The sequence below is a fragment of the Monodon monoceros genome, unplaced genomic scaffold (genome assembly GCF_005190385.1).
Source record: "Monodon monoceros isolate NGI ecotype Baffin Bay Population unplaced genomic scaffold, NGI_Narwhal_1 Super_Scaffold_3, whole genome shotgun sequence".
Classification (NCBI taxonomy): Eukaryota; Metazoa; Chordata; class Mammalia; order Artiodactyla; family Monodontidae; genus Monodon; species Monodon monoceros.
This window is the reverse complement of record NW_021703780.1, coordinates 60,602,164-60,624,289: the sequence shown is the minus strand read 5'-3', so window position 1 is coordinate 60,624,289 and position 22,126 is coordinate 60,602,164. Positions and strand designations below refer to the sequence as shown.

The following is a 22,126-nucleotide window of genomic DNA, read 5'->3' as shown; positions in this document are numbered from 1 at the left end:
TTCTGCACAACAGAAAGAATTATGCTGGTTATGTAAGGATCTTGTGTGGAAAAGAAGAGAAAACCTAGAACTAGGTACTCAGAGGTCATTCCGAGGTGGAAAGTGCTGTCAGTGAGCAGTACCTGTGCCTGGGAAGCCCACGACAAATCTCCTTGGCTTCCAGAAGAGATGGAGGAGGCAGAGCCCCAGTGGGGGTAAAGCCTCTGCAGAGGGTGTGGTGGGCCTGGAGAGCTGGCCTGGCTGTGCCTTTAACTCCTTTGGCTTCTCCCCCTTCCCAACACCCTCTTCTGTGGCCTGGCGCAGCCGACACCCAGAGGCAGGTGAGTGGGCAGCTCGGGAGAGGCCACAGGGCATGTCTACTGCATGTGCAGTTTCGACGCCAGCCTTTGCCCCCTCGCAGCGGCCCCGTGCACCCTCCAGCTGCCCGCTGCATGTTGGCACTCGCTGTGCACACCTCTGCTTCCTCACCTCACGCTTCGTGTGTCTCCTGCTCTCCCCCTTAACCGCATCATCCTCCTTCGTGCTGGGTTTGCTGCGCCTGCTGTAGGGGGAGTGGCCCAGGATACTTGGGGAGGGGTTGTCTTTCTGGGTGGTCTCCGGACAGGTGGCCCAGCTCATGCCTGCAGAGGCCTGAGATGTTACTCCTTGGCCCTTAGCCACTGGGCAGCCTGGTCACTGCGCAGCAGCTGGCCGGGCACCCTTGCTCCTGTGGAAGGAAAGGAGGGCAGTTGGTGGGAAACACAGGCCCTGCTTGCTGTGCTGCTCCGAGCCCCTCCCCACCCTCTGGGAGCCCCTGGCTCTGGGCCTTGGTGCTCTGCTGTGCCGGGACCTGGGGTGTGTTAGATGGCGCACGGCTGTCCCACGCTGACCCTCTTTATCCCATTGTCCCTCCAGGGCATTGAGCGCCTCAAACGAAAGCACCAGCCCAGGGAACGCACAAGCAGCTGGAAGTCAGTCAAAGAGACCTTTGGTGGGGACTTTTCCCTGAACTGGTTCAACCCCTTCTCCGGACTGCGTCATCCAAAGCCTCTCAGTGACAGTGACTGGGTGCGACAGGTGGCATCGCTGTCAGACACTGAGAACACAGAAACAACAGAGGAGCACTCAGAGCAGAGGAAGGACGAGGACTCTGTGGAGGTGATAGATGAATGATACTGTGGGGAGAAGGCCAGGCACCAGGCAGCCGCATCATCCTACATGCCGGCATCGTCGCCACAGGGCTCCTGCGCACCACTCGCTCCCCTGCACCCACTGCTCCCTTCACACCACCCCCTTGGCCTTGCCGTCCTCTGACCCCTCCTCCCTCTCCCCACGTTGGACCAGGTCGGGGATGGGGGTGGACTAGGGGTGACAGAGGAAGATGAGAAATTTGCTCTGAGCTCATCTGCCCATGAGGGATTGTCAGGAACCATTCTCCGAGGCTGGGCGCCCTTCACAGCCTGTGCACCCTCACCCAGCAAAGGAAGCTCTGAATAGGGCAGCCTGGGGGCAGAAAAGAACTGGCCTCTGTCCTTTCTTGGGATGTCTGTCTTCTCTTGAGAAGGTTGGGGCCCAGGCTCCTGGCTTTTGAGAACTAAGGCTGTGTGGTTGTGATGGAAGAACAGAGCAGGGCTGGCCTTGGGAACCTGGGGTGGGACACTGGCATCAGGAGAGATGGACCTGGAAAGGCTGAAAGGATTCTGGTCACTCCCCCGAAAGGGCTTCCCCCTGGTGCCTGCCTAAACTAGAAGAAAGGCATGGCGGCCTCAGCTACCTTCAGGGCTCAGGCTTGGTTTGGGAGAAGACTCCAACAGCAGGCTATACACACACACACGGGACATGCCGAGGTTGGAAGCAAGCCTGAGTTATGACAGTAACACCCAAACTTAGCTCCCGTTCTATAGATACTAGAATCCCTGCGTCAGCTCGGAGGTGTCCTGCCTTGTGGCTAAAAATCGGTTCATCCCCACTGGAGGGTCGGGAGGAAGAACCTGTTTAGAGCTACCGGAACTCTGACCTCCCCTATGAGAACTGCATTTAACTGTCCGTCCTGGAGGGAGTCTAACCACCCACATGGGCAGAACTGACCAGAAATCTGGCCTGAATGTTTTAGGCCAGTTCTCCCAAGACAGTACCCATCGTGTCTCTCTGAAAGGATGGGTGGTGGCCAGGGCCTGCAGACTGAAACAGCCCCCCACAGCCCCCCGCCACACACACACACACACACACACACACACACACACACACACACACACTACCAGAGAGGGCATCTCTGGTGGGTCCCTGTGCTGCGGCCCACAGCTCTGCTTCCAGGCCAGCCCTATGGGGCCACCAGCACTGGTGAGATGAGGTGGTGGGCAAGGCAGACGTGGGGCACCCCTTGGGATGTCTTCTTTATCCCAAAGGTCAGGAAGGGGCACCCTTGTTTAACACCCTTCTTTTCCTGGGTCTGGTCCAAGTCAGGACTCCTCTGGCTGGCCTGCCCCCTCTGCACCCCGAGGTGGAGGCCCACAGGGTCACAAAGGCAGCTTTATTCCTGGGGATCAGGGAGTGAATGGGAGGTACAGAGGGATGGATCTTACCTCCTTGGCCATGAGAGAAAGGAACTGAAGCAACAGGATCAGCAAATTCACAGACCACATCTAGGGCCACATCCAAGATGGTTCCCAAGGGAAGGCCTTCCTGAAAAGGGGACCTGGGGTCCAGCAGCATGTCTGGGGAGCACAGGGCTGGCTGTCCTCACCGCGTGTGAGCTGGGAGTGCTCAGCAGGGTAAGGGCCTGGGATGGGCCTGCCTGGTATGAGGGGTAGGGGTGCTCTCCGATCACTCCCAACGCTGCCTGGAGGAGGGGGATGTTTCAGGTGTTAGAGTGAGAGTGAAATGTCTGGATGGGACCAGGTGAGGAGGCTGTGGCTTCCTTGGAGAAGGTTCAGGGGCTGTATGGAGGGAGCAGGTATGCAGGCTCCCTCACCAGGAGAGGTGGGGCCGTTCACCATCTTCCTCCCTCCCTCCCTCATCCCCCCACCCCCGCATTGGCCCCCTTGAAGGTTCCTGATTTTAACTTACCAACACCATCAGTCATCAAGTAGGAGGGACCACTGGGCCATCCGCCACCACCAAGGGGCTGGGGCTCCTTCCACATGGAAGACTGGACATGCCTACTACACTACAGGTGCCTCGAAGGCTCACCAACCATGGGGAAGCGTAGGGGCTGTGAAGTTGGGTTTTACGTGCCATAGTTTCAAGTTGCCTGAAGTTGTCGAAAGTCAAAGGTGAACAGACAGCACTTGGCCCTCAGTCCTGCTTCTGGTTTGGCAGGCAGGCCCAGGCCCAGGCCCGGTGTGTGCAGAGATCCGAGGGAAAGGCCCCGTCTACCTGCTCTTCCTCAGGTAGGCCCCCCCTCAGGGAAGGAAGAGGGGTGGGATTTCAGGCAGGAGGAGGAGCGAGGAGAGAATATATTTCCAGCAGGCCCAGCCCAGTTCTGGCAGAAGACTCTACTTGGCTGGTGCTTCCAGGGCTGATGAACTCTGGGACTGAAGAGGTGGTCCCTCCTCACAGGCCAAGTGGGCAGCAGCTTCTGATAGCCTGTGTCTCCAGGGAGGGACTCTGTGGCTGTGGACGCCTTTGGTTCTGCCTGCAGATGGTGGTGGCCCTGCTCTCTGAGGCCACGACTCAAGGCAGGGAGGTGAGGTTCTGTGGCCCAGGCTGGGCGCTTCTAGCTGTCAACAGGCTACCCTGTGATTCCACATGACCCGGCCTAGTGGGTCCTGCTGCCTGTGATTTGTGTTGGCCTTTGAACGCTAACTTTCACCCAGCTGGCTCTTGAATCTGCCCTCATGTGAGTAATCAAATCTAATCATCTGAAATCTAATGAGTAATAAAATCTAATTATCTGAAAGCTAATCCCAAAGCAGGAAATGCTGAAACGCTCAACCAAGGCTTAGAGCCAGTCAGAGCTGCTGCCTCTTTCCAAGGCATCAGGCAAAGGCTAGTTGTGATGAGAACAGTCTTCTCAGCATGAACCTCTTTCACCTGATTGGAACTAAACTTGATAAATTTCTCAAGTCCAGCTATTGTTGGGATGCCTTTTATTTGGAACCTAACGGTCTCACCTGGCTTCACCGTCCTGGAAAATTCAGACACACAGACATGCATTCAGCTGAGGATGTTGCAGGAGAGGGGAAGTAAGTTGTGTGAGAAACCAGGAGTCCCAACCTCAGCTCGGCCTCTTTGAAGGGTCCTGGCCATTGCTGGACACAGCATGTAGGCATCCATGCTGGGTGCTGTGAGAAGCACCTAGGGAGCTTTTGATGAATACTGATGGTTAAACCCATGCTGGAGAGTCAGATGCAGCCTGTCAGGGTTGGAACATGGCACCAGGGCAGGGCAGGGGTGCCAGTAGCATCTCAGCTGTTGGCAGCACTGTTTATAAACTGACAAGCTAAGGACAAGTTTAACCTCTGACTTGCTGTGTCTGATCCACACAGTGATTTTTACAACTTGAATTAATTGCCGCATTTTAAGACCCAGGAGCTTTACATTGTAGAAGAACACACACACTCCTCTAGCTTATTCTGAAAGGTCAGAAGATCTGGAAGTGCAGGGCCCACGTTCCTGCACAGTCTCAATTAGATGAGCTGAGTGGCAGCACCCACTCCTGTTTACCACGGTCCTTCCTGTTCCTGTTTGTCCACAACACCCCACTGTCCCCATTGTTACTGTTTGAGTCTGTGCCCCCTGGGTCTATAGGCTTCCTCTTCACTCACCATCACCCTGGGGGAAGACAAAGGGCCAGAAACAAGCATGACCTCTGGAGCCAGACAGACCTGGGTCCTCTTAGGCACTCAGACCATTCTCTGTCCATTTTCCTCTTGCTGTTTGGCCCATTTGACTTTCACGGATGTGCCATGTGGTGAACAGGTATTATTATCCCCATTTTATAGATGAGGAAACAGGTTCAGTTTCTGAGGCTAGCTAAAGGCCAGTCCCCTGGCTAGTTAGAATAAACTGGCCCCGGTATGGCACTTACCTGATCTGGGACACAGCTCTGATGCTTTAGATGACTCCACCACCTCTTTGGGCCTCAGTATTCTCCGATGTAAAGCAAGGTGGTTAAACCAGCTTCCAGGGGCTCTTCCAGCTCTGACAGGATTCCTAGGAATCCTGCCCGCGTTTACAGATGTTCTTGCTCCATGGGTATTAGCAACAGTTGTTTCATATGAAATCCAAGAGGAACATCTGTTTTATGATGGATCACAGAAAACGTATCATCTAGCCTCTCACTACTAAAATGTGCTCTGGGGGCCACACTACTGGCAACACTGGTATCACCTGGGAGCCCTGTTAGAGACACAGATTCTGAGCCTCCAACCCCACCTGCTGAATCAGAATACACATTTTAACAATATTCCCCCAGTTAATTTGTCTGTATCTTAAGGTCTAAGGAAAACAGTAGTTTACTGGTTTTTCCTTGGAATATTCAGACACCCTATAAGAAACAGACCATCAGAAACCTTCGTTCAGGAACAAAGCATTAGAGTTTGGTCAAGTCCTTTGCTAGATCTATCAGCGTATCAAAGTCAATAGTTTCCATATAGTCCAGCAAGCAAGTACAAAATATAATGAAAAATATTTCATTCACAAAAGCTATAAATACATCTTGCAAGTAATCCAACTAGGAATGTGCAAATTGTGTATGAACAATAAAACTTTTCTAAATGTAACAAAGAAGACCTGAATAAATGGAACAGTATCCCACATGCCTAGATGGGAAGACTCAGTGTAGTCACTTTAGATGGTATGACATTGCAGTAGAAGATAAATAAGCAAATTAAAGAGTCCAGAGACCCAGATGTATGAAAGCAGCATTTCAAAACACTAGGAAATGATAGATTATTTGAGAAAGTTGGAGCTCTATCTACATCACTCCACATGCTAAAAAATTAAATTCCAGGTGCCTAATAGTATAAAGCCAAAAGTTTTAGAAAAAGCATAGAAAACATATTCTTGGGATGACATGAAACCCAGTATCCCTAAAGGAAGGAATTAACAAATTTGGCTACATTAAAATGGCAAAGTTCTAGTGGTGAAAGGCATTTAGAGGTTAAAAAAAGACTGTGAAATGATTTGCAGCAATAACACTTTTCTGTATAAAGACTACACACAATACGAACAAATTAATGACTCAAAATAGGTAAAGGATATGAACAAGCAATTCACAGGAGATAGTTAATTAACATAAAAATATTCAGCCTCACAAATAGAAATGCAAATTAAAACAACAGTGAAATTATTCAACCATTTATATCGGCAAAAATCAAAAAGATCTGTCGGTGGAGAATAAATCAATGCAATCTCTTCCCAAAGCAATTTGGCATTAGCAAAACGTATCTATATTTTGACCCTATAACCCCCTACTGTGAATTCACATCTCAGAAATACCTGTACACATGAGCAAAGATCTATGTCCTGGAGAGATTTTCTGCACTGTTTGTAAGAACAGCTTAAGTGGACTCACCCTTGGTCAATGGTCTGCAGCAGGGAGACGCCCAGGCTTTCCACAGAGGACTTGGTGTCTGTCAAAGGGATGTGCGGGGCATTTTAGAAGATGTAAGTGCCGATAAGTGGCTGGCCAATTCTGCCTGTGTCAGGCAGCTGTGGTGAGGCGGGGATGAGAAGAGGGGGAGAAGGTGTGTGAGTCAGGTACATGTTTTCATGGTAAGTTAAAGCAGAGAAATAGAACCAAAATGATGCGTTATATCAAGCCAGGAAAATGTGTGTGTGTGTGTGTGTCTGTCTGAAGGCTTTAGGGGAGAATCTGTTCCATGCCTTTCTTTAGCTTCTGGTGTTGCCAGCAATCATGTATATGTATAAATAACCTGACATCCTGAGCTTTGTCAGACTCTCTTTTAAGGAACTCAAGATATGTCATCCCATGCCAACCAGAGTTCAAGCCTGACCTGTATCTTGGCCTCTTTTCAGCCCTAAGCAGGATCCCTCTTCACCAAACTAAGGACCGTCCTGCACCACCCAGCCCCATCTGCAGCCTGTGGTTCTGAGGTGCCCCATCTAGCAAGACAGACAGTTGCAAGGAGCTTCCCCAGAAAGGCCCTTTAAACAAGGAACATTTGTGAGGGAGGATTCCCATAGATGCCCTTCCCGAGCTCCAGGGTTAATACACAGGCTCCCGCCCACCACACCAGGGCTCCCTTCCATACCCTTGGATATCATACCTCCTCACAGACAAGACCCCAAATCCCAAAAGGGGCCTGTCAGTCAAGTTGCCTCACAGAGCAGCCCAGAGAAAGAAGCAGAACTGAAGCTAAGCTCTGTTCTTCCCTCAGAGTGCCCCTACCTCTAATCTGGCCAGAGCACCTGACACTGGTGTAACCACTTCCCCCACCTGGCCCTGGATGAGCCGTCTTCCTCGGACCCACACCTCAGGCCTGGTGCCCCTCCTCCACCCAGGGATCCCCTGGGCTTACATCATGTTTTGCATTTTTCAGGCTTCACCTCATTTGTAACATTCATCCAAATATCTAGCTCTTCCCAAACAGTTCCCACTCCCCACCAACACCCTGTGGTTTCTCCACGCCTTTGGCAACGCAGATATATTAGCTAAAACCTCTTAATTCCTGAAATACCGTCAGAGCCAATTAAAAGGCAGGCCAGCCAGGCAAAGCTAGAGCGCCTGTTAAAAGGCACCTCAGGGCTTCCCCGGTGGCGCAGTGGTTGAGAATTTGCCTGCTAATGCAGCGGACACGGGTTCGAGCCCTGGTCTGGGAAGATCCCACATGCCACAGAGCAACTAGGCCCGTGAGCCACAACTACTGAGCCTGTGCGTCTGGAGCCTGTGCTCCGCAACAAGAGAGGCTGCCGTAGTGAAGAGGCCCGTGCGCCGCGATGAAGAGTGGCCCCCACTTGCCGCAACTAGAGAAAGCCCTCGCACAGAAACAAAGACCCAACACAGCCAAAAATAAATATAAAAATAAATGAATAAAAATAAAAGATTACCAAAAAAAAAAAAAAAGGCACCTCAAACATCCCTGGAACCATGACTGCCTGGAGAGAGGTGCGTTTTCCCAGACTTCTCTCAGGAGGTGGAAGAAATACTCTGCTAAGCCACTTGGGTGAGGGTGGCAAGTGGGATGTGCAGGGCATTTTAGAAGATGTAAGTGCCGATAAGTGGCTGGCCAATTCTGCCAGCGGTAATGAAAGCTGTAATGAAAGACCGCTTTCATTACCGCTTTCATTAGCGGTAATGAAAGACCGCTAACTGCCTTCCAGGAGGGTGGGCCCCTGTAACTTTTGCACCTTTAGAATTTTGTACAATGTGCAAGTAATTACTTATTCCAAAAATTAAAATGTTAAGAATTTAGTTGACCAAAAATGTAAAAAAAAAAAACTGTTTGATCCATCACTTCTCCAGAAATAATTATTTGGAAAAGCAAGGTGTCATTTTTCTTAGGAATACAATTGACCTAAAGAATAAGCCAACCAGGGGTCCCTCCGGGATTCTTAGGGCCCCACCCGCAAGCCAAGGCCGAACTCCAGCCAGGAGACCCTTCTGCCTGCAGGTGGCTAACCTCTACAGGGAGCTCAGGGTACTGGAAAGATGCAAACTCCTGAGAGGCGGTCGTTTCCTTGGACTCTAGAATTCCTGCAATTATGAAACTTTTGATGATTGGTTCATCATCAAACATAGGCTGCCCATGTAGGTATTGGAGTCCAAGGGCAGAGTCTCTTCAGGTGCTGCCAAAGAGCTAGAGAGGAGGAATGTGGTCATTTATTATAGTCCCCCCCAAATGAGTGATCATCAAGCACAGAATTAGATGAAATCTAGATGGATGGAACTGGGTTATTTTGGGTAAGTCTCTTCCTGTCTTTGGAAAACAAGAAGTTGGGCTCAAGGTGGAATAATAATTGGCTGCGTTCTCCAGGCTCCCATCCTGAGTCCATGGAGACATCACAGTTGTTTTGGGGGCTTTCCGCCCATTCTCAACTGCCCTGGGTACCCACAACCCATTGATTAGATTAGGCATTTGAGATAAAATCTTTGCCATCATAAAAGAAGCCTTCTAATGACACTTCCAGCACCCCTAATTTCTGAGTCTGTGATAGACCCCAGGCTCCTGGACTAGTAGTCTATTTGGCCCCCGTTTTCTCTGTGCCTAGATTCCTTGTAACTACCAGGTGGTAGGTACTTAATAAATGTTTGTTTGTGTTTACTCATATGCACAAGTTTGTTAGTGTATGGAAATAGTCCACAGAGAAGAGGGGCATCTCAGATAGTGGGGACTCTGATCCCTCTTCTTGCCCATGGTTCCAGTACCTTGACCTTGCCTCTGCGTGGTCTTATGAAGGATGCCCAGGCTGGTGGCGTTTTTACTCGTGTATGTCTGCAGTTCAAGGGAGCCCGAGATGTGACAGTCTTTGGGGTAGCTGTCTGTCTTTCTTTTGAGAGTGATGGTGAACTTGATAGGGTTTCCCAGCAGCACAGGATCTGCCTGGGCATACATCTAAAGAAGGTCCTCTTTTTGGGGTAGTTTGTACTCGCTCTCATAACGGCGGAAGGAGAAGGCATGGTCCATGACCTCCCTCTCCTCAGGGGAGCCTGAATGAGACCCAGAAGCAGTTTCCTTAGAGGGCTCCTCCACGGGCCCAATGTCCCAATGCACCCGGAAGCAGAAGCAGCCTACCCACCAGCCTGGACTCCAGGGACATTCCAGGGGCCCAAGGGCTATGAATTCACAGATAGGTGTTCAAGTCACCATGCCTGAAAAATAGCACATTCTGACGTCAGTCAGTGGGAATGGCCGAATAAAGACCTCTGAAAATTCACTCCTCCATAAAAGCAATGAGAACATTGGCAAAAATGGTCAAAATCAACTTTTTCAGAACCCTTGAAATTAACCAAAGGCTTGCAACTATCTGAGGAGCATTTATTCTCTGTAACAATACAGTGTTTTATGTTTTTTTTAACTTGCTGATTCCCATCCCTTTCTCCCCAGCTCCACAGTAGCCTTAAAATCCAACAGCACCACAATCATAGTGAAAACCAGCAGCCTCATCACCTCTGAAGGGAGAAGAAGGGGGTGGATCTCCAAATATCCACCACAGGGAAATCATTCTGGCAGTCCCCTGGAAACCCCAACCCATGGGGTTTATCTTTGAGCTGATTCAGAGCTCACTCCTTATAATTTGCCTTAACCCAAAAGCATTTGTCAAAAAAAAAAAAAAAGGCATTGTTTGTCATTGAAGTTGCCTAAGGCAACAGTAAGAGCTGAGGGAAAAAGCTCACCAAAAAACTTAAAAGGAAAAGCTGAATAACATCCATAGGGACTTTGAAAAGCTCAGACGGATTCCTGGGAATCTAGAAAGCTACATGCATGTGTAGGGCTGTGCACATGCCCAGGAAAGACCTAGAAGGCCGTAAGCTGTTACCTCTGACTGACCCTGAGTCCCTGCACAGGCAGGAAGTGAAGGGTAAGGCAGAGTTGAAAACTGCCTGCCAGAGCACTAAATGTGTACCCCAAATTTACACAGAGTTACTTGGCAAAAGCTAGGAGACTTATCAATCCAAGACGTTTATGGAAATTCCTGTCCAGTCATTAGCTGACCACTAAGCACGCTGAGCAGAGACTTCAGCGGCCACGTACAACAAAGAATACAGACTTGGCAGAACTCTGTCAAGAAAGTTACTAAACAAACAGCAACAGCAAACAAACAAAACACACATTGGGGGGCGGGGGGCAAGGGGCACGTGGATAGCAGAGACCTCAGAAAAGAAAGTAGCAGATGGGGAAAGCAAGGGCAGAGGTCTGGAGTGGGGAAGCCATTTAAGGGAAGAGGGAGCAGCACAGTTGGGGTGTAAAGTCAGGAAAGGAACTGGAGGCTGACTCTGCAGGGGCTGGAAGGCCAGGTGAGGAACTGCTATTTCATTTGGGGAGCACTGGGAAGCACTGAAGGTCATAGCAAGTTGAACCGGCTGGTCAGATAATACAAAAACCTCAATGAAGACATTTTTAAAAAGAGGTGCAAGGCCTGCTTGCCTCTTCCCAGGCCTGAAAGCCCTACTTAAAGAAAGACTGACACAAAACCAACAAGAATACACTCTGATGGGCAGAGACGTGTCAGATGGAATCTCAGTCATGCTAGAGATGGCTCGCCTGTCTCGTTCAGGTAGGTGTCTACCGTGAGGCTATTTTCAGTGTCATGGGCTGAATCATAGGTGGTCATGCTGCGTGCTGGGATGCCCAATGCTCTCAGCTCTGAGATGACACCAGGCAGGGGTGATCAGCCCCACACTTGGTACTTCTCCCTTTGGCCCCTGGTTTCCAGAGGGGGGATGGTCAGTGCCCACCCCCAGCGGAACAAGGTGTTGGCAGCCTAGCCCAGCCTGGCCACACAGCCCCCAGTGCGGCCCCACAGAGCATCTCAGAACATGGGGAGGGTGCAGTTGGACCAGGACAAAGGGCCAAGGAGCGTACCAGCCAGCTGACCTGAGGCACATGCTGACCTCTCTGTGCCTCAGTTTCCTCCTCTGTAAAATGGTAATCATTAGAACACCTACCTTTAGGGTTGTTCTGCAGATGACATGTTTATGTTTTCCTCCTGTCCCAACTAGTGGCCCCGGCCTGTCAGTGCCTCCTGGACCCACGCATCCACAGAGCAATGGGTGGCAGGGAGGGATGGGGAGTGATGCTGGGCTCCAAAGGTGTTCATGCTTTCAAAAATCCTAATGGACGGTGTTATATTTCCTATGGAACAAAGCAAATTCCTCTTCCCAGGTGTGGTAGGCAGCTTCTAAGAGGGCCCCCAGTAATGCCCTCCTCCTCCCTGCAGAAGCCCCTCTCCCAGAATGTGGACTGGACCCAGTGACTCACTTCTAGACAACAGAGCACAGCAAAGTGATGGGATGTCACTTCTGAGACGAGGTTACAAAGAGGCTGCAGCTTCCAACCTAGGGTTGCCCTCTCTCGCTCACTGGCTCTGACTGTAGTCAGCTACCTGGTGTGAGCAGCCCTGTGGAGGGGCCCACATGGTGAGGAACTGATGTCCCTGCCCTGAGACTGCCAGCAGCCACGTGTGAGCGCCTGCCCCCAACCCAGTCGAGAGCCCCAAGAGGCCTACAGTCTTTGAAGGACCCTGAGCTAGAGCACCGTGCCTGGATTCCTGACCTGCAGACACTGCAAGATAATAAGTATTTGTTGTGTTACGGCCCTACATTTGGGGGTAACGTGTTACATGGCAGCAGATAACCAACGCGCCAACTGCTCATCCAGTTCCCCTGCCCAGGGTGGGAGTGCTAGTCAGGCAGCCCTGACCAGAAGCCCTGCCTTGCGGCCACAGATTCACAGTAGCTCCTGCAGGCCCACAGACAGCAACATATTTCTAGGGGTGAAGGAGCAATAGTAACCAGGGACCCAGGAGGGGAAAAGTTGTCAGGCCTACAGCGGAGGCCTCCAGAGTCAGCTTGGGTCCTGAGATTCCCTCACATGCGATGGAATCTTTTCTAACCTAACCTCGGAAGTGACTGCCGCAACACCTGGGAGGTCTGAGTGCTCAAGCTTGGGCCACAGGCTAAAGAGGCCCAGATGTCGGGAGGGAGAACTGCCCTGGGAGTCAGTGTTGCTGACTCAACTACCACCTTGCTGTGCAACCTTGGGCCGCCTGCCCCATGTCTCTGGGCTGGTGTCCTCAAAATAAGCAGTGGCTTAGCCCACTGCTTCCCAAACTCCAACACATAAGAATCACCTGGGAATAGGTACACACGTGTCAGGCATAATACATAATACATACTTGTTACATGTTAATGAGTCCTCATATTAACCCAAGGATGAGCCGACAGAAACCCAGAGAAGCTCAGAGCCTCGCCCGGGGTCACACAGCTTGGAAAGAGGGTGCAAGTCCACCCGCACCCCTGAGAACTAGAGCAAGACCAGTACAAGCTTCACCTGCCAGCAGCCCAGTCCCCTTTCCTCTCCTTCCTCACACTCCAGCCCACCGCCCTGTGCTGGAGAACTCGGCCTGGTGGTAAAGGGGCAGGAGCAGGCATATCCTTCCATGGGCACCGTGTGCTCTGTGCCTGGGCCCCTGAGGGCCAGCAAGAGGGCCCCATGGGTACAATACCAGTCACTTACTTGGAACTACCAGGCAGGCCAGGAGGGAGTGGGAGCCCCGACCATGGAGGGGGCATCCCCCTGGGTCAGGTACAGTCACAGCCACCCCACAAAGGCGGCATTTAAGACTCACCTAGAGATGAACACAGCTGCCCACCACCCAGGTGGCAAGAGCAGCCCCATGGCTCCTGTCTCTCTCTCTGGGCCTTGGAGAGTGTTCCCGGGGTGCTTGCCAGGTTGTCCTGAGGTCTGTGACCCAAATGATTTGCACAATAAACCCCAGGCGTTATTTGTGTTTCTCCCTCTCATTCTCTCCCACACGGACCGAAGATGAAAAGTTGATTGACGTGGTTTCAGATTCCACAGTGATCAACTTTACAAAACCACCACTTGTTACACGTGGGTGTAGAATCAAAGAAGACTATCCACCATTATCTGAAAAGGCTATGGAGATATGCCTGCCTTTTCCACCTCCGTATCTGGGGGAAGTCAGATTTTCTTCCTATATTGCAACTAAAACAATGCCCCTGGACAGATTGAATACAGAAGCAGGTAGGAAAATCCAGCTGATTTCTATTAAGCCAGACATTAAAGAGATTTAGAACAATGTAAAACAATGCCACTCTCCTGACATATTTTAGGCTTCCAAAAAGTTATTTTTCACAAAAATGTGTTTATTTATGTTAATGTGTTGAATTTATTATTCTTTTAGAATCAGTTAAATAAATATATTTTAAACTTCCCAGTTTAAATTTCTGAAACGGTAAATATTTGCAGAAAGAAGCGTCGTGGGACTTCGCTGGTGGCACAGTTGTTAAGAATCCACCTGCCAATGCAGTGGACATGGGTTTGAGTCCTGGTCCTGGAAGATCCCACATTGCTGCGGAGCAACTAAGCCCGTGCGCCACAACTACTGAGCCTGTGCTCTAGAGCCCATAAGCCACAACTACTGAAGCCTGCGCACCTAGAGCCCATGCTCTGCAACGAGAAGCCACTGCAATGAGAAGTCCGTGCACTGCAACGAAGAGTAGCCCCCCAGCGCACCGCAACTAGAGAAAGCCCAAGTGCAGCAACGAAGACCCCACGCAGCCAAAAAAAAGTAAAATAAAATTCCCTTAAAAAAATAAGTCATAAACACAAGTGATTTGGGGTCTCAATAGTTTGTAAGAGTGTAAAAGGGACCTGAGACCAAACAATTTGAGAACAGCTGCTCTGGGCAAGCTGGACAGGGGTGACAGCCATCCTGCTGGCAGGACTGAGGGGTTTCCTGGGATAGGGACTCTCAGTCCTAAACCCAGGAACGTCCCAAAGGAACTGGAATAATTTGCTTACCCAACTGGAGCCCAGCCTGCAGGCAGGAAGAGTGAATTCCATGTAAATTCCATGTGAATACCATTTGCAGATGCGGAAGCTGAGGCTTGGAGAGGTCAAGCCGTGGGGTCAGCCTCCAAGCTGCAGGGCTGGGGTTCTGCACTCAAAATAGACTTCAGCAGATGTAGATCTCTTGATAGCTTTGAGTAGTCAATCAGGCCTAGCACTGAGGTATAGTTTAAAGAGCTTACAGTCCAGCGGGGTGGGGGGTGGGGGGGACCTAATAACTGCTGAGCAATTGGTAAACAGTATAAGACAGCATCAAATTTGGGGCAAAATTACTCTACAGGCTTCTGTATTATCAGAATTTTTTATACTGAGATTCAGTGTATGTATCTTTGTAATATTATTTATGATTTATTATTATTTGGATTAAAAAAACTTATGAAGGACTCTCAGAGCTGCTATAGTTCAAACAAGTGGGATCCCTGTAAGAGCTGGGGATCCTGGTCCCCACAGGACCAGGTGCTCATGTTCTGGTCTGGGAAGTGGTATCAGCCGGCGGCGGGGGGGGGGGGGGGGGGGGGGGGGGGGGGGACGGGGGGTCAGACAGTAAACACGGAACACACGAACACTTTCAGGAATGACTAGTGCTATGAAGAAAAGACAGCAGGTGGATGTGAGAGCAGCAGGATCCTTTGGCTGGGGAGCCAGGAAAAATCTCCCTGAAGAGGAGGCTTCTGATCTGAGACCTGTGTGACCAACAGCAGTGACCAAGCCTTGGCTTCACAGCCAGAGATCTTCCTGGAGGAGGAGAGGCTGGAACTAGGGGTCATGTCCATCCCTATGTGTACTTGATGGGCAAGATGAGGGGATGTCTCTAGGAATCAAGGGGCCCCCCGCCACTGCTTTCCCCAGAGCAGGCTTTAGGAGAGAAAGGGCAGGGCACCGAACGGCACATCCATGCAGGGGAGATGGAGGCCATGACTAGGCCTCCCACACCTACCAGAGCACACAGGGTCCTGGACCCTGGGGTGGGGTGCTTCAGCTCCATGGTCTCCAGGAGGCTCTGGCTTGACAGACAAATGCAGCAGTTGTTTTGGGAAATGAAGAAAGAGGCTATTAACAAGTGTTTGTTCCATGTCAGAAACTTAACACATACCCCCTAATTTTTTTTTTTTTTTTTTTTTCTGCACGTATGGCTTGCAGGATCTTAGTTCCCAGACCAGGGATTGACCCCACGCCCTGGGAAAGCGTGGAGTCCTAACCACTGGACCACCGGGGAGTTCCCACATACTCCCTAATTTGCACTTCACAACCACCCTGTGGGACCACTCATCTCCCAGCAAGGAACTCTGCCCACAGGCTCACAAAGAAGTCTCCCACAGCATGGAAAACCAGAAACCACTTAAAGGTCTATACCCAAGGCAGCCGTTAAGTAAACCCACAGAGCCATGGGGTGGAATATTACACAGCCATTATAAAGACGTACCAGCAGAGTTTTTAATACCACGGAGAAAATCCCTTTGTGATCAAGATAAACAAAACAGACTACAAAGTTGTGCACGTATAACATTATCTCAACTCTGTAAGCATGAATTAGTAATAGAAAAAGAATGACACACACTAGAACATGAAGTATTTATCACTGAGGGAGGAGATTATGATTTCATTTCTTTCCGTGTCTCTGTATCTTCTAAGCCTTCTAGGTCTTCTGTGATAAACATATGTGTTACTTTTTGAATTCTATTGATATATTTATTTTAAACCACTTTATCAAGATATAGTTTGCAGCCCATAAAATCCACCCTTTAAGCTGGATGATTCAATGGTTTTATTATATTTACAGAGTTGAAATACCTGTGTTATTTTTGTAATCTGAGAGGGAAACTACCAAAATAAAAGGAATAGCTAATAATCTTCATTCTTCAGAAAGAGTCTGGGAAAGTTCCATGGTCATAATTCTTTGAGGTTGTTAAAGTTACCCCTTGATTTTCTCAGAGGGGCAATTACCTAGGATTCAGGTGATCCCTTCTTCCCCACACTGCGATGGTCCTCATTCTGTTTCCTTCCTCTGGTGACTGCTCCCCCACCAACTCGCTACCTGCTCCCCACCTCCTGTGCTAACCACTTCCTCCCATTTTGTTTCCCTCCACCCCCTCACCTGTAAGTAGTGATGGTAACCGCCCCCCAGGGATGGAGTGATGGTAACTGCCCCCCAGGGATGGATTCACAAGAGGATGCTTGTGAAGCACTTTGCAGAGTACACACAGCAGGCCTCACTCATGGGGGTCCCCCCTCTGTTGTCCCCATTTCCATCCTATCCTAGGCATCCAGACCCAGGGAGGGGAGGGGCAGCCAAGCAGTTGTGTAGAGTATGGCATTTTCCAGAAGTTTTTTTGTTGCAAAAGGTGGTGAGACAAAAGGCTGGAAGTTTCTGGTGCCATAAGTCCTCGCCACTGGATTTGTGCATTTAGAGCCATGGAGCCCTTCCTCCTTCCACATTGTTGCTCTGCCTCGTGGCTGCACAGAGACATTCATTCTTCCACGGAGCAGAGGTCTCCAGACCAAAGTCTTCTAGAAAATCTCCCTCAAGTTTTAGAAGTTCTTGGAATTCCCTTCTGGTCCAATGGTTAGGACTTTGTGCTTTCACTGCCACAGGCCCGAGTTCAGTCCTGGTTAGGGAACTAAGATCCCACAAGCTGCAAGGGGTGGCCAAAAAAAAAAAAAAGTTCTAGAAATTCTTTATCTTTGTCAACATTTCACTTGTAATGGAGCTTCCTTGTGAATTGTTAGGTGGTTGGTTCGTTGATAAATACACTGTGAAGTGGGGGTGGGGGGTGGCAGAGAGTAGAGGGGGATGGGAAGGCCTTAGGCCCAGCTCTGATTCTGCCACCTGCCTGCATGTTCTCGGGGGGAGGGTCACCCCTCTCTAGGCAAGTGTCACATGTATAGGGTTGGGGTTTGGCATGAGGCTCGCAAACGTTTCTGCATAACCTTTACTGACTACTACCTAACTAAAAAGGTGGGGCCTGGCCCAACCATAGGATGACCAATTCATCACCTGACCAAAGTTCCAGGGCTTTTTTTTGACAGAGTCGACACAACAGATGTGACAGTAGCCAGTGCTGTGGGGGACGCTCTCATTTCACTCTGTCTCATTAGCCGTGAAAACCACATCCTCTGAAGCAAGGGCACACATGTACATGGGGTTATCATCCACCCCCTGGACACAGGCAGACCTGTCACAGGAGGAAGCTGCCTGGCCTGGGGGAGAGGTGGGGTGGGAGGTCCCGCAAGGTCTACACGAGGGGTTTGAAACAGTGTGCGTTGGGGGGTAAGACATGGGAGGCAAGAGCTAAGACAGGTATCAAAAAGATGCTCGCTTCCTGACCAGCTGTGCGGGACTTCCACTGGGCAAACGTGGGACAGTCTGAACATAAACATAATTAAGAACAGGAATGATTGTAAACCACTGGGAACAAATGAGATCCCTGAGTCCATACAGATAGATTGTTTCATAGATGGATAGATAATTGATAGATTAGACAGACAGACAGATGATAGACTGATTGGTGAAGGGAGGGCTTTGCTTACAGGAGAATACCAGGGCCCAGCAGGTAAGTGTGGAGGGAGAGCTGGAGTTGGAAAATCACTGTGCAACCATCATAGAGAAGGTTGGTTCAGGCATGAGCTGTCAGTGGTTGGTAAATCTAGGTGGGGAGCATTTTCATGAGGACCAGGATATTTGCATGGCTTGAAAGTGTTGCCACAAGACAAGGACTGCTTATTAGTAACAAAGGAAACAATAGTAATTATACAGCAGGGAAATTGCACAACACTTTGACCAAATGATCAAATTTAACATTCCCAATTAGGGGCAGGTGGACACTGTGTGCCACCAGATGTGATGTCCTGAGAAGGACACAGCGTCACTTATGTAATATTCCAGGCAGGGAGGCATAACCTGAATCTAAAGATCATGGATCATCAGGACTTCCCTGGTGGCCCGGTGGTTAGGACTCCTCGCTTCCACTTCAGGGGGCACAGGTTCGATCCCTGGTCATGGAACTAAGATCCTGCAAGCCGTGCAGCGCGGCCAATAATAAATATTAATTAAACAAACAAATTAAATACAAACAAAAAAATCATGAATCATCAGACAAGCCCCAAATGAGGAATATTCTAGTGAAAAAAAGGGGGGGGTCCGAGGGGGGTCTATTACTCAAAAATGTCCATATCAAAAAAGACTAAGGCTGAGGAACAGTTCCAGATTAAAGGAGGTAAAGAGACAGGACAGCTGAACAGAGTATGTGACCCTGGACTGGATCCTGTACTGGAGGGAAAAAAATGTTATAAAGAACATGATTGCATCAACTGACTAAGTTGGAATTCCAGTAAGTAGATTAGATACAGTGTTATGTCAACCCTGAATTACTGAAGTTGATAACAGCAGTGTAGCAAGAGAATATTCCTATTCTTAGGAAGTACACACTGAAATATTTTTCGTTAAAGAGCAACAATGTATGTAACTTACTCTCACATGGTTCAGAAATAAAGTGTGTGTGTGTGTGTGTGTGTGTGTGTGTGTGTGTGTGTGTGTAGAGAGAGAGAGAGGAAGAGAGAGAAAATGATGAAGAAAATAGGATCTGGATAAAGGGCATATGGATGTTCTTTATACCATTTTTGCCTACTTTTCTGCAGCTTGAAATCATTTCCAAACACTAAATAAATAAATAACCTGCTCCCTGGTTTCTAGCTTATACACCTGAGTTTTTAACTCCAAGGTGGCTGTAGCAGTGCGGGTGTGGAGAAGGTCTGGTAACCAACGAGCGCATGTGAAGCTGTGGCGAGATGCCCTGCCCAGCAGCCACGGGAGAGGGGGCTGGTGCTGGTGGGAGAAGGAATGCCCTCCAGTGCCCTTTGCACGAAGGCTCCCATGGAGCCGCAGGTAGGAAGGGGTTGGGCCAATGAAAACGTGGAGGGGAGAGGGGAGACCCAAAAGAGCAGAGAGTTTTCAGGAGGAAGGAAACACCTGTCAGGATTCAGGCCCCGCGCCCGGAGAAGGCAAGTAAGGAGCTGGGGTGACGCCCCCAACAAGGGCAGCCTCCGTACAGTGGTGGAGGCCAAAGCCAAATGGCGGGGGTCAGGCAGGGGAGAAGTGAAACGTCCAAGGAGCTCAGCCACAGAGGGGCTGCTCCAAAGCCGCCCATGATCTGTCCCTGGGTCTGGTCCCTTCACCTAGTTTGAAAGCACCTGGACGGCAAGCAAAGCTCACGGACCACACGAGGCATACAGTAGGCACTGCTTCTTGCCTCCTCCCATGAGTCTCACCTGACACATTTCCCCAGCTGACCTGAGTTTCACGTTACCCTTACACCATGGGTTGAAAAGAAACCTGGGTACAACATGTTTTCTTCAGACTTGAAGATATGTTTGTTTCCACTTTTCACTAGCAGGTGGTACTTGCCTACGACAGCGTGTGGAGGCTGCCAACCACCACCTTGACCTAAGCAAAGACACGTGACATGGTGGACATATCCCCCTTTGGCCACACCCTGAACTCTACAAAAGCCTCCCAGAAGAATCCATCAGTCCTAACACATAACCCCGTCTGGAACAAGTCTGTCTCCCCCAGAGACCAGGAGTGGCCAGGATGGACTGGCATAGCAGACGCCCGAGACATAAAAGTAGACAACGCAAAGCAGGTGGCTTCTGCGAATCCTGCCGACGGGCCTAGACAGACTTGGTTTGAAACCTAGCAGGTGTTTTCCCCTTTCCCCTTTGACCTTTACTCCCTTCACTACAGCATGGAGGGGAAGCCTACCAGGTGGTTGGGACGATTCCATAGATAATATAAACGTAAGGGGCCTGGCCCACCACCTGGCACTTCAGGGGGCAAGTTAAATGTCAGCTGTCTTTTGCAGCAAAAAAAACCCCTCTCTCTCTGTTGTTGGAATACGAGCAGCCTGAGCCCCAGAGGGGCATCGGTCCCAGGGTACCCCAGGCTTTCACCCAGCCTTTGAGGGTAGATAATGACTGGATGGATAGGTAGAAGTTGTTATAGCCACAGTGGCTTGTTGTTGTCACAAAACAGTTCTGTTTGTGACCCAGGATCTCCCCGCCACCAAAACCTGTGAGATGCTTGTTTTTATAAGATATCTTATAGGAGCAGTGGGCTCTCGGTTGCAATCCCAGCTCTCCCTCTTACCAGCTGTAGAACCTTGGCTGGTTACTCAATCTCTTCTGTGCCTCAGGTTTCTCATTTAGACACTTGGAATGACCATAGTGCTCCCCCCGCTCCAATAGGACTACGAGATAAACATTTATTAGCTCATTAAATGAACTATTATTAGTATGTTGCTGGTGGGGAAGCAGGCTCAGAAAGGTGACACAGGAGGTGAAGTGGGGACAGAACTCCCCTGACACAACTCCGCCTGCACCACTCTGGCTCCCTGCACCCCTCACACCTGCAGCAAAAGGAAGGCGCTGAGCCCCTGCCCCCAACCCACCAGGCAGCTGACCCACACGACTGATCCATGCGGGGCCTAGGCTCCGTGAGGGGCATGTCCTGGCACCAGCAGAACTGTGACAGTGTCCCCATTCCGCTAAGCCACAGGGCAGACCTTAATTTTGCCTTCCTGGCTGCATCCCCATCACCACCCACAGTAGGCCCTCCTTGATGTAACAAAGGAGTGCAGGTGACCTCCCAGGATATGGGAAATGTTATTCACCTTGACCTGGGTGGTGGTTCCATGGGTGTATTTATATGTAAAAACTCATCGTAGGGACACTTAAGATATGCATCCTTTATATGTGTTGTACAGCAATAAAATTTTTTAAAATAATACTTTGCTGAATGAAGAAATGCAGCTCGCTTCCCCATCCCACTTCCACCTCTCAGGCATAACCATGAAGGCAAATTTCCCACCAGACTTCTTACAAAAACAGAGACTTCCAAATGAAAGGAAAATTAAATCAACGGCCTTTTCCTGGGAAGATTTTCATGAATCCCTGAAAAACACTCAGATGCTGCAAAAATCAGGGTTGGGAGTCTGGGATCTGGACTGGAGGCCAAGGAAGGAAGAACACACAGGCCAGCAGTTGGCCCACTTACCTCCTCATTTCTGGCTGCAAATTCTGCTTCTGAAGAAAATCCTGGAATTAACCTCACAATTAAAGTTCTGGGGATTTATCCTAAGGAAATATTCACAGATTAGTCCAAAGATCTGGCTGAGAGAGGGTTTATGACAACCCTGGGAAGACTGGACAACTGTAAATCCTCAGAGCCCCCAAGAGGAGATGGGCCGATCGGCCACCATGAGCCCACATGCCAGAGCAGGAAGCCGCCACGAAAAGTTCTCTTGTAGGGGAACCACTGAACGAACAGGAGCGTTCACAGTATCTTATAACGTGAATGAAGTGAGAGGCAAAACACTTCTACTTCCGTATCTAACCATTATCGAGTCATAGAGAAAAGCCTGGAAGCAAGGATTGACAACTGTTCATTGGTGGGATGATGGGTTATTTTTATTTACTTCTTGCTTGTTTACTCCAATGAACATTGTCCCTTCTGAAATGAAAAGGGGAGGAGGTGAGATGTAGGAGGTTTGACCACAGTCAGAGCTGCTAAGAGCCTTGGGGAGGGTGCGGGAGCAAACGCTGAGACGTTTGGAGACGCAGCCCCTGCTACACTCTGCTGGGGGTGGGTCTTC

General features: G+C 49.8%; 2 protein-coding genes across 3 annotated transcripts in view; one reads left to right on the top strand and one right to left on the bottom strand.

Moving 5' to 3' along the window:
* Positions 1-2,165, top strand: part of ZDHHC3 (zinc finger DHHC-type containing 3) — a 54,404-nt gene extending 52,239 nt beyond the window's left edge. The window contains exon 8 of one of the 2 annotated variants that reach the window (XM_029242089.1): positions 895-2,165. In XM_029242089.1, coding sequence (XP_029097922.1) covers positions 895-1,152 — 258 coding nt within the window. In that variant the 3' untranslated portion in view covers positions 1,153-2,165. The remainder of the gene's footprint in view (positions 1-894) is intronic. The other variant, XM_029242087.1, reaches the window with a different exon arrangement.
* A 1,652-nt stretch (positions 2,166-3,817) lies between these two features.
* On the bottom strand, positions 3,818-21,015 carry TGM4 (transglutaminase 4). The gene is given in 10 exon segments (XM_029243309.1): positions 3,818-4,105; positions 6,497-6,739; positions 8,509-8,680; positions 8,683-8,730; positions 9,311-9,592; positions 11,083-11,142; positions 11,145-11,249; positions 19,784-19,811; positions 19,814-19,920; positions 20,940-21,015. Coding segments are annotated over 10 exon segments (1,359 nt in total). The 3' UTR covers positions 3,818-3,867.
* Between the last annotated feature and the right edge of the window lie 1,111 nt (positions 21,016-22,126).